At 46.9% G+C, this 13,753-nt stretch overlaps 1 protein-coding gene across 1 annotated transcript; it reads right to left on the bottom strand.

Annotated features, from left to right (window-relative positions):
- Positions 1–1,647: 1,647 nt before the first annotated feature.
- RPL7L1 (ribosomal protein L7 like 1) lies at positions 1,648–7,033 on the bottom strand. Its single transcript, XM_086371704.1, has 7 exons — positions 7,006–7,033; positions 6,297–6,405; positions 5,108–5,271; positions 3,458–3,595; positions 2,847–2,956; positions 2,500–2,714; positions 1,648–2,087 (listed from the first exon to the last, which is right to left on the bottom strand). Exons 1-6 carry the CDS (start codon positions 7,017–7,019, stop codon positions 2,506–2,508), a joined length of 744 nt encoding a protein of 247 aa, XP_086227830.1. The 5' UTR covers positions 7,020–7,033; the 3' UTR covers positions 1,648–2,087; positions 2,500–2,505.
- Between the last annotated feature and the right edge of the window lie 6,720 nt (positions 7,034–13,753).

Raw genomic sequence — 13,753 nt, 5'->3', positions numbered from 1 at the left:
TGTGGCACATAGGCTTAGTTGCTCCATGGCATGTGGGGTCTTCCCAGACAAGGGGTTGAATCCGTCTCCTGCAGTGGCAGGTGGATTCTTTCCGCAATACATAATCCTTTATATTAGTGTCTGGTATATCCTACTAGGACCCAGGAAATTCTTGGTACACTTTATGACCTCAGCTCTCCCCAGGCTGGTTAGGGGGATGCACGGTCACGTTTTCCCTGGGCTCCAGGATGCTCACAGGCAGCCCGAGGACAGGCCCTGCAGCTGTCCGTCTGCCTTCAGTGCAGGACGCTGGCTTCTGTCTTCCAGTGACAGAACCATCTGGCCATGGTATTTGTTCCCTCATCTTAAGACCCATGAAGAGGCAAATTTCTGATCTGACGTTCAGATGTTTGAATGACTTGAAACTAGATCACATCTGTAGTTTTCTATAAAATAATGGACATACAAGGAAAATTAGCTCAAGTCCCTTATTGGACAATATAGAATTGACTGTCAGTCCCTGACGAACGTTCTGCTAGCATAACCCCGAGAGAACCGGGCAATCAGGACCTGGCATCAAGGGGCCTGATGGCCCTGCAGCAGGCAAGCAGCCATCCCTGCTTTGAGGGACCCAACACTTGGTCACCTAACACTTTCTGTCAAAAGATTAAAGATCAACAGAGGGAAACTGTGAAGTATACACCTTTCGGCAAGACTTGTAAGTGTTTTATTTGGCTGAGCCAGATCTTCCACATGGGGTCTTCCATCTTTGCAGCATGCAAGCAAACTTAAGACATTTGGGATCCAGTTCCCCGACTAGGGATTGAACCCTGGCCCCCTGCGTTGAAAGCGGAGTTTTAGCCACTGGACTAAGGAAATCTCCAAAACAAGAAACCTTCTCTGTGGCCTTCTCTCTCCTGCCACTGTGCATTTGTGTCTAGCTGCATTATGCACTGACCAAACTTTCCCCATTGGCAGAAACTTCCACCCCACCATAAAGAGCAATATTCTCCTAAGACAAGCCCTTAGAGGTAACATTCCATCTTGATAAGGGGCCCCATGGCACTCAGGTCTGTATCAGCTGTCAATGTTATTTGATGTATAGCCCTCCTCTCTCAAAAAATTTATGTAACTGTCTTCACTTCTAATGGGCAAAACAGTTCTTAGAGCATTCTGAGATGCTCTTTCTGAGTTATGATTCTTAAATTTGGCTTGGATTAAGTTTTCCACTTCTTTTTAGATCGACTGATTAATGGCACAGGGGCTCAGCATTCTACCATATTGTAGGAAACATCCACTTGGCTTGAAAGGGGGAAAAATAAACCCTGGTAAGCTTTGGTCTTCCCACAGGGCACAGAACCAGAGGAGGCTGCAAGATCACAGCCTGTGTGACCAATCCTGATAGCGCAGGACTTCTTCACATAAGGTCCCTGGGTCCCTGAGAAGGATCTACAAATATCCTAAACTTCCAAGAAAAAACCGGAGTGTATGTTTTTCTGGGAAAGGGCCCTTCTCACAGATCCAAGAGCAGGTTAAAATCCTGAGCTAGAGAAAATCACTAAGCCAGCTGCAATGCTAAGACACTGGATATACCCAGAGCCAGCCCGAGAGCGTGCCACACCGTCACTGAAGTTAGAACATGAACTTGCGGGAGAGACAGCCAAGCAGTTTTTGTGTGCTTTCAATTTTAATTTCAAGTTCGAATTTAACTCGATTCTAGCTTCAGGTTCTTCCAAAAACAAGGCCCCAGGAAGCCAAGGTTCAGCATGCTCCTGGGCTTGGTCCACTGCCGTCTGCATTCATAGCTAAGTGTTCAGTCACCAACAGTAACGCCCAGGATGGACGTGACAAAAGAGGACGTCCTCCTCCATGGCATGAGCCTTCTACTGGTTTCAGAGCTGGACGGTGGTCATCACAGAAAACACAAAGAAACTCTTCCTTGGAACTGAGGTGGGATGCAGTGCCTGCTGGGAACATCACCATGTTTCCCCTAGCCCTTTCCTCCAGTTTCTGAAGATATATTCTAGCAGAAAGCAATCTTCCTTGAAGATGCTGAACAATCCCATGAAACAAAAACACACGCTTCCAGTGCACTGTTTTCAGGTACGCTGAGGAAGAAAAAACAACTTCATTAATACAGATGTACTGGAACCCTAACCTAAGCGTAACCACAACAGTAAAAGTTTTCAAGAACTAAGATTCCTTCAACAGAGGAAGGAATATCCTTTTTGAAATTAGTTTTTTATTCTCTCTCCATCTCCAGCTAAAATGAACATAACAACACAGAGGGTTTTCTGGTCACTCAAGTGTTTTCTATCCTGTAACTCTTGAGATACACACAGCCCCACGTCCTAACCAGGCACTCACTGTTTCAAGTATCTCCATCTGCTACATTTGTGAGTACCAGCCACCTCCCACCCAAAGTTATTCTCATACACTTGTAAATGCAAGATGACCTTTCAGGGGGCAAGGCCTGGCCCACTGAGAGTCCACCAAAGGGCAGTTTCAGCCCCACCTCACCTGGGTTTAGTTCAGCTGCCGGATGAGCTCATTGATGCGTTCACCTCGATAGCCTGGTGAGCCCACTTCCTTGAGGAAGCCCACTCTATTCTTGGTAGCGTGACGGGCCACTGAGAGTTGGAAAGGGCGTAGGAACCTTGAGATCTCCAGGAAATTCTTCCCCGGGAAGGCAATTTCATGAATGAGGTCTTCCAAGCAAATGACATCAAACTTCCCTAAGAAACAAGGTTCAGATTTCTGTATCTAGCACTTTTCCAGCACATACCACGAGGCTCTGATATGCCAGAGCTCAGCACTCTGGCAAGTTCTGGGGACCCTTTCTGCCGACTCCTCAGACGCTCACTCACCCAGGTGTTCCTCAATAACTGTGTTGTCTGTCAGAGGGATGACCTTGTTCTTGACCTTCGCTTGTCCACGTTTCAAGATGAGTTCCCGAACAGACTTCAGATTTGGAAATCTATGTGAGGCAGAACGAAGCTCAATCACAGTGCCGCCCTGCCCCTGGCAGGCTGCACCACGATGGCAGAGCAGTCCTGTAGCCTGGCTAAGGAGTCTCCCAACCCCCTTCCCCAGGAGTGTCCTCAACACACGGCAGCTGGGATACTTGGGAAGCATACACCCAAAGGAGGTGGAAAAAACCCACACAGCCCAACTACTATGTAATTAGAAATTAAAATTTACAGATACAAATCTCTTATCTTACTCAGCCTTAATCTACAGCTGACCAAGCCCTACCACAGCCCTGTTCAAACCGTTATGAGCTGTACCAATAACCCCTGCTCTACCTGCTCCATGTTCCAAGGTTCTTAAGGCTAGCAGTTGACCCCTGACGACTGTGGTCGTGGCACGATGTTCCCCTGACTCAGCAACAGTGCTGGAGAACAGTACCCTGTGCACCCAATGTTCTCAGCATTCTCCAGTATAATATAATGTGAATTCACACAAAAACCACACTCACCCCCAGGTCACATAAGGTTCCACGATACGAAGCGTCTTTATGGTTTCAGGGGTCACCTTCACAAAGACACCACTGAAAATCTTATTCAGGCGAAGTCTGGCAATGGTCCTTTGCACCAGTGAACTCACCCCATTAATCCTGAAATGAACAGCAAAGTCAGGCTCTGCCCAGCAAGCACCATCAAGTGTGTGCCACTAATGGGCACCCAGAGGGCAGGACAGAGCATGACTTACAGAGTTAACTGAGTGGGAAGCAGCTATGTAAACAGATCACTCACCACGCTATGTGGAGCAACGCCCGAGGCGCTAGAGGGACAGAAATGGTCCCTGGACTTGTAATGGGGAGGGCTGTATTTGTCAAGCTAAGGACAATGGACTTGTGTCTGTGGGTATTAAAAGCTAGAGAAGATTTTAAGTAAAGGAGACGTAACCAGATTTGACAATCACCGAAGAGAGCTTATAAAACAGAAACAAGAAAGTGACACCAAAGTCTGGGAAGTTTACCTAGACAGCTGATGTGATAGTCCAGGAAAGAGATCATGGGCAATGAAAGCCAACTACACTCTAATTTAAAAAATACAAATAAAAGGCAAAAAGGAGAAGAGATTATGGGCAAGGGCAAGGATAGGAGGCTCACACATACTTAAAACCCACAGGTTTCTGGCACTTTCCTGGTGGTCCAGTGGCTAAGACTGTGCTCCTGATGCTAGAGGCCCAGGTTCAATCCCTGGTCAGGGAACTAGATCTCACATGCCACAGTGAAGATCGAAGATCCTGTGTGCTCAAACAGACCTGCTGCAGCCAAATAAAAACAAAACTCCACGTTTCTGACTTGGATGACTGGGTATGAAAGGAAGAGCTAACGCTGTATGTGCAGGTAGGAATGGGCAAGGTTATCGCTGAATGTGAAACAGCCCTCCCCAGCACTGACTATGCACCATCTGCTGGACCCTGGTTCAGTTCCTAAGAAACCACCTTGATCCTACACTTGAACTTGCTGCATCTCTGCCTGGAAAGCTGCCCCCCAAACTTTTCATGTGGGCAGGCCGCAGCTTCCTGCTCCAAGTGTCCTAAACCACCACAGATCACACTGTGGCCACCGTGTCCTAACTCCAGCACTTTGCCTTCACAGCAACTAGTGTACTTTCATGTTTGTTTCCTTAATGTCAGTCTCCCTAACATATTTATATATATTTTGGCTGCACCTTGTGGCACGTGGGACTCTTGGTTCCCTCACCAGGGATCAAACCTATCCTCCTGCAATGGAGTGTAGAGTCGTAACCACTGGACCACCAGGAAAGTCCCAATCTCCGAGTCTTTTTTTTAATGTGACTAACTTTAGTAGAAGTCTGTATTGAATTTGTTACAGTATTGCTTCTGTTTTATGTTTTGGTTTTTTGGCTACAAAGGCAGGTGGGATCTTAGTTCCACTGATCAAACCCACAGCCCCTGCATTGGAAGGTGAAGTCTTAACCACTGGACCTCCAGGGAAGTCCTCCAGTCTCCCTAATTTTGAAGACAAAATCTGTTTTGCTTAGCCCAGAATTCCTAGCACAGCTTGCCTTAAGGGCTTAAATCTCATCTCCCTAAAAAGGGCCTAAAGCTGAACCAACAGTTTCCCCAGCCTCATGGAATCCCCCAAGTTCCCTACCTTTCAATGCGGACAACAAAGGCCAAGGAATGTTTGTCTGGCACTTCCAAGCCATGAGGTTTCACTGTTAGCCGTCTGAGTCGCACTCTGTCCCGTAGCTGCCGCCAGGAATCATGTACAAACCATTCTAGTCGCTTAAACTTGACTTGTTTTCCTTTCCTCTGCTACAGAGAAGGCAGACCACCATCACCATTTTTTGGCCTCTGTAGTCATCTTTTTCTTTCACAATGCTAATTCACTAGTCACTATTCACAGAGCTTATTTCCCCTATCCTCTGGAAGGGGGCACAAACAAACATCCTGCTTTTATTTTTTTTAATTTATTTTTACTTATTTTCTGGCTACATTTCAGCATGCAGGATCTTAGTTCCCTAACCAGGGATTGAACCCGTGCCCCCTGGGATAGAAGAGAGAATTCTTAGCCACTGGAATGCTAGGAAGTCCCCTCTATTCTTATATAATTTAAAAACAAGATTGACAAGAAAGAAGTGAAGCTGAGAAGCCGTGGGAACTATTGGGAAAAGTCCCCGATAAACAAACAAAAAACCCAATGTACATGCTGTCAGCCCATGAACAGAGGAGCCTGGTAGGCTGTAGTCCTTGGGGTCCCTAAGAGTCGGACACGACTGAGCGACTTCACTTTCACTTTTCACTTCCATGCACTGGAGAAGGAAATGGCAACCCACTCTAGTGTTCTTGCCTGGAGAATCCCAGGGACGGCAGAGCCTGGTGGGCTGCCGTCTATGGGGTCACACAGAGTTGGACGAGACTGAAGGGACTTAGCAGCAGCAGCAGCAGCAATGTTTACCATCAAGTGTTTAGGGATCCTAACACTGTGTTAGGCATCATAAACTGCCTCCAAAATGTATTTCTCCAAAATCATGTAGCAAATAGCAAAAATTGTACAAAACTGGTACATTAAAAATCTTCCAGGTACAAATTCGGGTCTCTCAAATCACTTGGTATGAATCCGGAACTCTGCAATTACTTTCTTCCTCAACAACTCAAATCCAGTACTTTGCCCGTGGAAAGTGTTTGATACATTTTTTGCTAAACAAAGACAAGAAACCAGTATCAGGTATAACCCAACCGATGGGGGAAGGGGCCATCGGTACCAAGCCTAGTTCAACACGTGCTGGATACAACTCAAACACAAACTCTAATTCCCTCCACCTGGTTCCCACCATTACCTCCTTCCTTTGCAAAAGCGCCTGTTTTGCCTGGGTGGCTTTGAGGGCCTGATACGCCTTCCTCTTTTTCAAGAGATTCTCTGGAACCAAAGGGATCTTTCTTCTTGGCCTAATACAGAAAATGGAGACCAGCGATAGTACTTAAGAAACAAGTATGCACCAGATTTCCAAAAGATATCCCGGGCCTAGGGAAACACTATCTTCAAATTCGTAAGGGCTATGGCCCTTCCGAAATCTGGTTTCTAACACTAGCCCTCAAAATGGACCCCTCATATTTCCTAGGATCCAAAGACTTAAGTCACGAAGCCCACAGCCACTGGTCCTCATATACGTCAACAGAGCTAATGCTGCCACAGCTTTATAGACACTATCAGCGATGAGATTCCGCTCCGTGGAGTTGGGTCGCGTGCAGACCCAGCTACAGTGGTAACACTTAAGCACAGTTGGGGGAACCCAGCCTGCTCTCAGCTCGCTGCCCGAAAGTCAATCCTCGCCCGCTTGAGATGACCCGAGCTCCGCGGCGGCCCCCTTCGCCCACCCACACCAACCCGTACGGCGCCTCACTCCTCTTTCTGTAATCTGGAGCCTTTCCTATTCTCTTCTTTCAGTCCACAAGTACCCTTATTTTCCCCCAGCGAGAAATAAACACCGTGGATGGCACCGGATGCTCAAGAAGCCACGCCAGAGATACACCTCCCCGAACACTTACTCTTCCTCCGCCATTTTTCCAACGCTGCAGCTACTACTCATGCGCAGTTCCACCCCGTAGGGCCGAGAGACGCCTCTCTATGTTTACTCTAACCATAGAGACGTCTACTCTAGCTCAAGGCAGGGCGGCCCGGGCCGTCTTAGTAGTAGTAAACCGCTGAGGTTTTGCTAGCCTTGATTCCCGCCAAAAGTTACACAAAGCTTCCTTCGCACTTCTTGGAAGCTTTTCGGAGCCGTGTCATCTTCAGAATCCAGTCCTTTCCATTCTAAGTGTACTCGCTTTACGCTGGAGGCCGGGATGTAAATAAACATCGAGACGCTTCCCACAACGCACTGACTTCCGGTGGAGTGTGGGCGCTGGGCCTCCGGCTTCCGCTCGTTGCGCTACGCGTCTGCGTGGCTGGGTGGGTAGAGCTGGGACTACGGCTTTGGCGCTCTCTTGTGGGTAAAGGTGAATAAGAACCACCTCGGAGAAAGCAGTGGCACCCCACTCCAGTACTCTTGCCTGGAAAATCCCGTGGACGGAGGAAGGCTGCACTCCATGGGGTCGCTAGAGTCGGACACGACTGAGCGACTTCACTTTCACTTTTCACTTTCATGCATTGGAGAAGGAAATGGCAACCCACTCCAGTGTTCTTGGCTGGAGAATCCCAGGGACGGGAAGCCTGGTGGGCTGCCGTCTATGGGGTCGCACAGAGTCGGACACGACTGAAGCGACTTAGCAGCAGCAGCAGCAGGATGGTGGAAAAACGCAGCTGTGATTCCGTCGGCCTGGCTCCGTCAGTGGATCCCTGAGCAAATTCTTTGACCCCTGTGTCCCTGAGTTCCTTTTTCCCGTAGATAGACATAATGGAGCTTGCCTTATTACTAGCCTCAGGCGAGTTATGTGAACTACTCCATTTAAAGCTCTTAGCACAAAGTCTGGCGCTAAGCGAACTTTAACACTATGTTAATTGTTCCTGGTGCTGATACGAAAACTAGAAATTCCAATTTACTAACTCAGGACCTTCCCTCATACAGCTCTTACCGCCTGGAATATGCTTCCTCCTTTCCTGGTTTTCATAAAACAATGAAAACTCACGTCTTGTCTTTTCTGGAAACCTTATGAGCAGCGTGTCTCAGGCATTAATGTGCATAGGAGTTACCTGAGGATGTTGTTAAAATACATGCTTTTTATTCAGGAAGGGGCGGGGATCAATACTGTACATTTTAAACATGCTTCAAAGTGATACGGATGCTTCAGGTCTGAAAACTACACTTTGACAAGCAAGGTTCTTGAGTAGTCTGTCTTGAATTTTATCAAGCAAGGTTCTTGAGCAGTCTCTGTTCTTGAATTCTGTCAGGAAGCTATTGTATTTTTAACATCTCTTCCCCATGATACTAGGAGAGCAGAGATCATACCTGCTTTGCTCATCACTGATCTAAGGGTCATAAGCACAGGTTTTTCAGTCTCAGCACTACTGGCATTTGGGGCCATAAAATTCTTTGACAGGACAGGGATGGCTGTCCTGTGCATTATAGGATGTCTAGCATCCTCAGTTGTGACAAAAAAGAAAAAAAAATGCTCCAGGCATTGCCACATGTCTAGCATAGTACATATATTTATCTTTCAAATATATATTATTTAAGTTGTGACAAGAAACAAAATGCTCCAGGCACTGTCACATGTCTAGCAGAGTACATATATTTATCTTATATATATTTATCTTAAGGTCTAAAGCAATGTCATTATTTGACAGTTAGTACTTACAGGTATGGGGGCTTCCCAGGTAGCACTGGTGGTAAAGAACCTGCCTGCCAAGCAGGAGACACAAAAGACATGGGGTTGATCCCTGGTTGGGAAGATCCCCCAAAGGAAGGTGTGGCAACCCATGTCAGTATTCTTGCCTGGAGAATCCCTATGGACAGAGGAGCCTGGGGGGCTGAAGTCCATAGGGTTGTACAGAGCCGGACAGGACTGAAGCGACTTAGCAGGCGTGCAGGCACACACTTGCAGGCATATCCACAGATATTATCCTGTATTGTCTGGCTTATTGTTTCCCTGACTAGATTGGGTTCTCTGAAGGCTGAGAACTTGTCACAGACTTCTCTGAATCTTCTACAGCACCTCTCAAAACAATGGACACCTGCAGGGACTTATTAACCATCTAAGCTCAAAACATCATTTTGGTAAGTGCTATGTAACTATTAATAGTTCAGCCATAAAGTACCCATGCACAGAGCTCAGTACCTGACGAATAAATGTCGAAGGACAACATGGTCTTCAGAATCCTAGACCGTGGTGTGAACCGTGGTGTGCGGCTCATTTTTACTCGCTCTTTCAGCACCTCACCATGTGTCTTTGTGGAAAGGCAAAAACAGAAAGGCCAGCAAACTGAAACATCCATTACATAGTAAACAAGAAACAAAGTAAATGTTTTGTAAGTTCCCCTCTGCACATACAAGATAGGTTCTGTGGTACTAAAAGTTCTTTCAGAGGTGTTAGTAATTTGTAACACCCTTGGCTGAGACTTGGAGGCCAGGAGTCAGGAGAGGCTTTCCAGGGCCAGCAGATGGTGCTAGCAGAACACTTAGCTCAGACCCAAAGCTGTCATTCCACCAGACTGATCCAGAGAAAAAGAGATGGAGTACTTCTCAAGCCCAGATGTTCACTGACTACATGTTTATAGTGAATTGAGTATACGCCCTGAGCTCTGGGCAAGATAGATGAGAATGGGGCATGGCCATATACAGCCTCTAGAATCTGATTCTTTATAGCCAGACCGCACAGTCCTCAGTTCTTTTTTCTTGACCATTTCAGTTGTCCATCATTAGGGAATGGTTAGAACAATTTACGGAAGACTATGCAATTATTGATATCTGCAGTGAGGTAGGTCTTTATGTCCTGAGATCTCAGTGGTATTTTTTCTTTTTTGGTCTACTGGCCTCCGTCCCCTTTTCTCTTGTGGGCTGAGTGAGCTCTCCTTCATTGTGTACAGTCTTTGGAGGGTGGGGTGTCAAATCCAAACATACTTGACCTCCCAATACATCTGCTGAAGGGGTCTCTGGAACATCTTTTCAACTCCCACCTGCCCATAAGACCCTAACCTTCTCTCCTCCAGACTTTGAATCTTCAACAGAGTGACAGTGGAAGAAACAGAATTAGTCCAGGGCAAGACTTTTAAGGATTTCTACCTCCTAAGGCCTCCTGGAGTTTTCTTATTCCTCTCTTTCTCAAGTCTTCTTTTGTTTTTGGAATTTGACCCCCAAATACTCTAAGTTAATTTTTTGCTAATTAAGTTTAGAATTTTAATTTTTATTTATTTATTGGCCATGCTGTTTGGTTTGAGATATTTTAGTTCCCTGACCAGTGATCAAACCCATGGCCCCTGCAGTGGAAGCACAGGGTACTAATTACTGGATTAGCAGAAAATTCCCTTAAGTCTTCAAGCTCTTCAATCTTCCCTTTAATATTTATCCTTCCTATAAAACTTCTTTATGCTGTTAATTGACCGGATGGGTTTCTGTTACATAAAACTAAAGAATCCTAACTATAAAACTCCCAGACATTTGGCTACATTTGAAAAATCAAGATACAGAATAGAGTACAAAGGATATATAGGAAAGTGTGAGCTGCCCTGGTGGCTCAGACAGTAAAGAATCTGCCTACCATGCGGGAGACCTGGGTTTGGGAAGATCCCTGGGTTGGGAAGATCCCCTGGAGGAGGACATAGCAACCCACTCCAGTATTCTTACCTGGAGAATCCCATGGACAGAGGAGCCTGGCAGGCTACAATCCACGGGGTTGCAGAGTTGGACATGACTGAGCAACTAACACACACATAGGAAAGTGTTGACAGAGGTCATTTTGGGGAAATGGGAGTAGGGCCTGGAATGGGAGAAAGACTTACACTTTGTGGTGTGCCCTTTGTTTATCACTTATGTATTAGTTTAAGAAAGCACTCTCCTAGGTTCTTGTGATTTGCCTGTTTTAGAAACCACTTGACTATGTTTGTTTGTTTTTTTAGGACACCTTGCAAGGGACTTCCTTGGTGGTCCGGTGGTTAAGACACCAGTGCAGGGGCACCAATTAGATCCCTGATGGGGGAACTAGGATCCATAATGAAAAATTCAGAGCCAACGTTCTGTGGTTCTCTGAATTGGCCCCAGGATTCCTTTCCTAACATATCTGCATTTTGGGATTACTTGGAATCCATGCCTTCTCAGTGAGGCAAAAGCATCACATCCCACACACCCCAAAGTGGGCCCAACTTGCAATTTCCCATCCACCCCAAACCTTTCTTGGATTAGGACCCTCCTTGCAGTCGACTTTGTTTCAGGATTTCCTGGTTGCCTCCTCAGAGAGTGCTACGGGGCCCCCAGGCGGCAGGTGGGAGAGAGCAACGAGGAGAGCCTGGAGTTGGGAAAGACAACATGGACAGCAGCTTTGCTGCTGCTGCTGCTAAGTCGCTTCAGTCGTGTCCGACTCTTTGCGACCCCATGGACTGCAGCCTACCAGGCTTCTCCGTCCATGGGATTTTCCAGGCAAGAGTACTGGAGTGGGTGGCCATTGCCTTCTCCAGGACAGCAGCTTTAGGTCCTGATAAACAATGAGCAAAGGGAGCAAAAGTACCTGAGCGGGTTGCATGAAAGGGAAAAGTGAAAGTAAAGTCGCTCAACCGTGTCCAACTCTTTGCGACCCCATGGACTGCAGCCTACAAGGCTTCTCCGTCCATGGGATTTTCCAGGCAAGAGTACTGGACTGTGTGGCCATTGCTGTCTCCAGGACAGAAGCTTTAGGTCCTGATAAACAACGAGCAAAGGGAGCAAATGTGAAAGGGGAAAAGGAGAACTGGTCAGGGCGGCAGCCTCCTGAGGGTCGAGGGTAGACACAGGAGAGCTGAGGGGGTGGGCAGAGAGCATGCTGTAGGCAAAAGCAAATGCAAAACAGAACCACCCAGACCTCTTGTGAATTATTTAGGGGATAATGAATGGAACTTTAGCTTTTCCTACCTTCCACATTCCTTTAATGCTTCATTTTACAACTTAAAAAGTGGAGAATCAGGACAAGTCTTCCCAGTTGATAGGCAAGGAAGCAAAGGATGAGAGTAACTTGCACGAAGCTGTCTGATGAGAGTTTAGGTGAAGTCCTGGGTTCTGTTCCCAGGTTCTGCTGCTAAAGACACTTTCTGTGCCCACCCACTCCCACCTCCCATTGTACCACTTTCCTTGACCTTCACACATGATTTGCTCTAGCACATGCCTACAAGGAATATAGATCAGGGACTCATGAAGGCCTTTTAACCTGCAATGGGACCCCACTCAAGTACTCTTGCCTGGAAAATCCCGTGGACGGAGGAGCCTGGTAGGCTGCAGTCCATGCTAAGGGTCGGACACGACTGAGCGACTTCACTTTCCCTTTTCACTTTCATGCATTGGAGAAGGAAATGGCAACCCACTCCAGTGTTCTTGCCTGGAGAATCCCAGGGACGGGGGAGCCTGGTGGGCTGCCGTCTATGGGGTCGCACAGAGTCGGACACGATTGAAGTGACTTAGCAGTAGCAGTGTAGATACACACAGGCTATTCACTTTAGCCTGTATGTATCCTTTAGAATCCACTTGATACTGCAAAGGTGCTCCTGCAGTTTGTGTGTCTGCTGCACCAGATTTCCCCATATAGTTAACACTGTAAAATTCCTCTAACTTCATTCATGCAAAAAGTATCATACTTATTTTTTCTCAAACGTACCCTAGGAAATTGCACTAAGAACCATGGAAATAAGAGAGGCATGGGCATATAGATTGTGGCTCTCTACCAAGTGGAGATCTGGAAACATTTTAGCCCCAAGTTTCTTTTCTCTTGGAATGTAGCTATTTATGGACTTGTTTCCTCTCTAGACTGAGTTGCTTGAGCATAGACATCACACCTGAGTGATCTGTAGATGCCCAGGGTTTAGCACACTGCCTACAAACTGCTTGATAGTTTGATACTTAATGCCAGATGCCAGGGAGTCCGCCCTCTGTCTCTGAAGCAGAGCCAGAGCTCAGATCCAGTGCCACAGATATCCTGCCTGAGCGATGCTGCTGCTGTGCCCCAAGATGGTAGAGTTTCTTTCCTTTCCCTTCCCTTTTCCCCCAGTAACTCCCTGGCTACTCTCCCCACATCAGGTAGTGCTAGGGCCCCTCTCCTGGGACAGGGCCTCTCGTACACAGGGCTCAGGGCTCTAACCATCTTAAGAGAAGCTTTTTCCTCTGTGCATGCTCCCGCGCAACACACAGACTTCACTCCTAACCAAGTAGCCAGATGATCCTTCTCTTTATTCACGGGGCACACCCACAGCAAATGGGCAGAGGGGCGAGTGTCATGTTGGACACGTATCTGTCCTTAGCAAGGGGAGAAGCTCAACAGCAGGACACCACTGCAGAAGATATTAAGGGATCCGTCCACTGACGTCATTATTCTAACTTCTGTTAAGATATAGGAGGACTTCCTCTTTATATATTGATTGCTGAAGAATCTTGATATCCGAACTGCTACCACCTAATGGTGGGGGTGGGAAAGGGAGCCATTAAACCATAAAATAAGGAGGCTAAGTATAAATTCTAGGCCCCAAAGAAAAAGGTAAGGAGTCTTAGACCCTTACTCCATGAAGTTTCCACTCTGGTAGTTTTCCTGACCATTTCAGTAAAGTTACACTTGGGAGGGAGTATAGGAATTCAGAAGTGCCCCTGGGGCTGACTTTATAGACATAACAGGGGTTATTTCTCAA

The sequence above is a fragment of the Bos grunniens genome, chromosome 23 (assembly GCF_055505025.1).
Source record: "Bos grunniens cultivar Pamir isolate PY7600 chromosome 23, Bosgru_T2T1.0, whole genome shotgun sequence".
NCBI lineage: Eukaryota > Metazoa > Chordata > Mammalia > Artiodactyla > Bovidae > Bos > Bos grunniens.
Note: the sequence above shows the minus strand (reverse complement) of the source record. Positions and strands in the feature narration are given on the sequence as shown.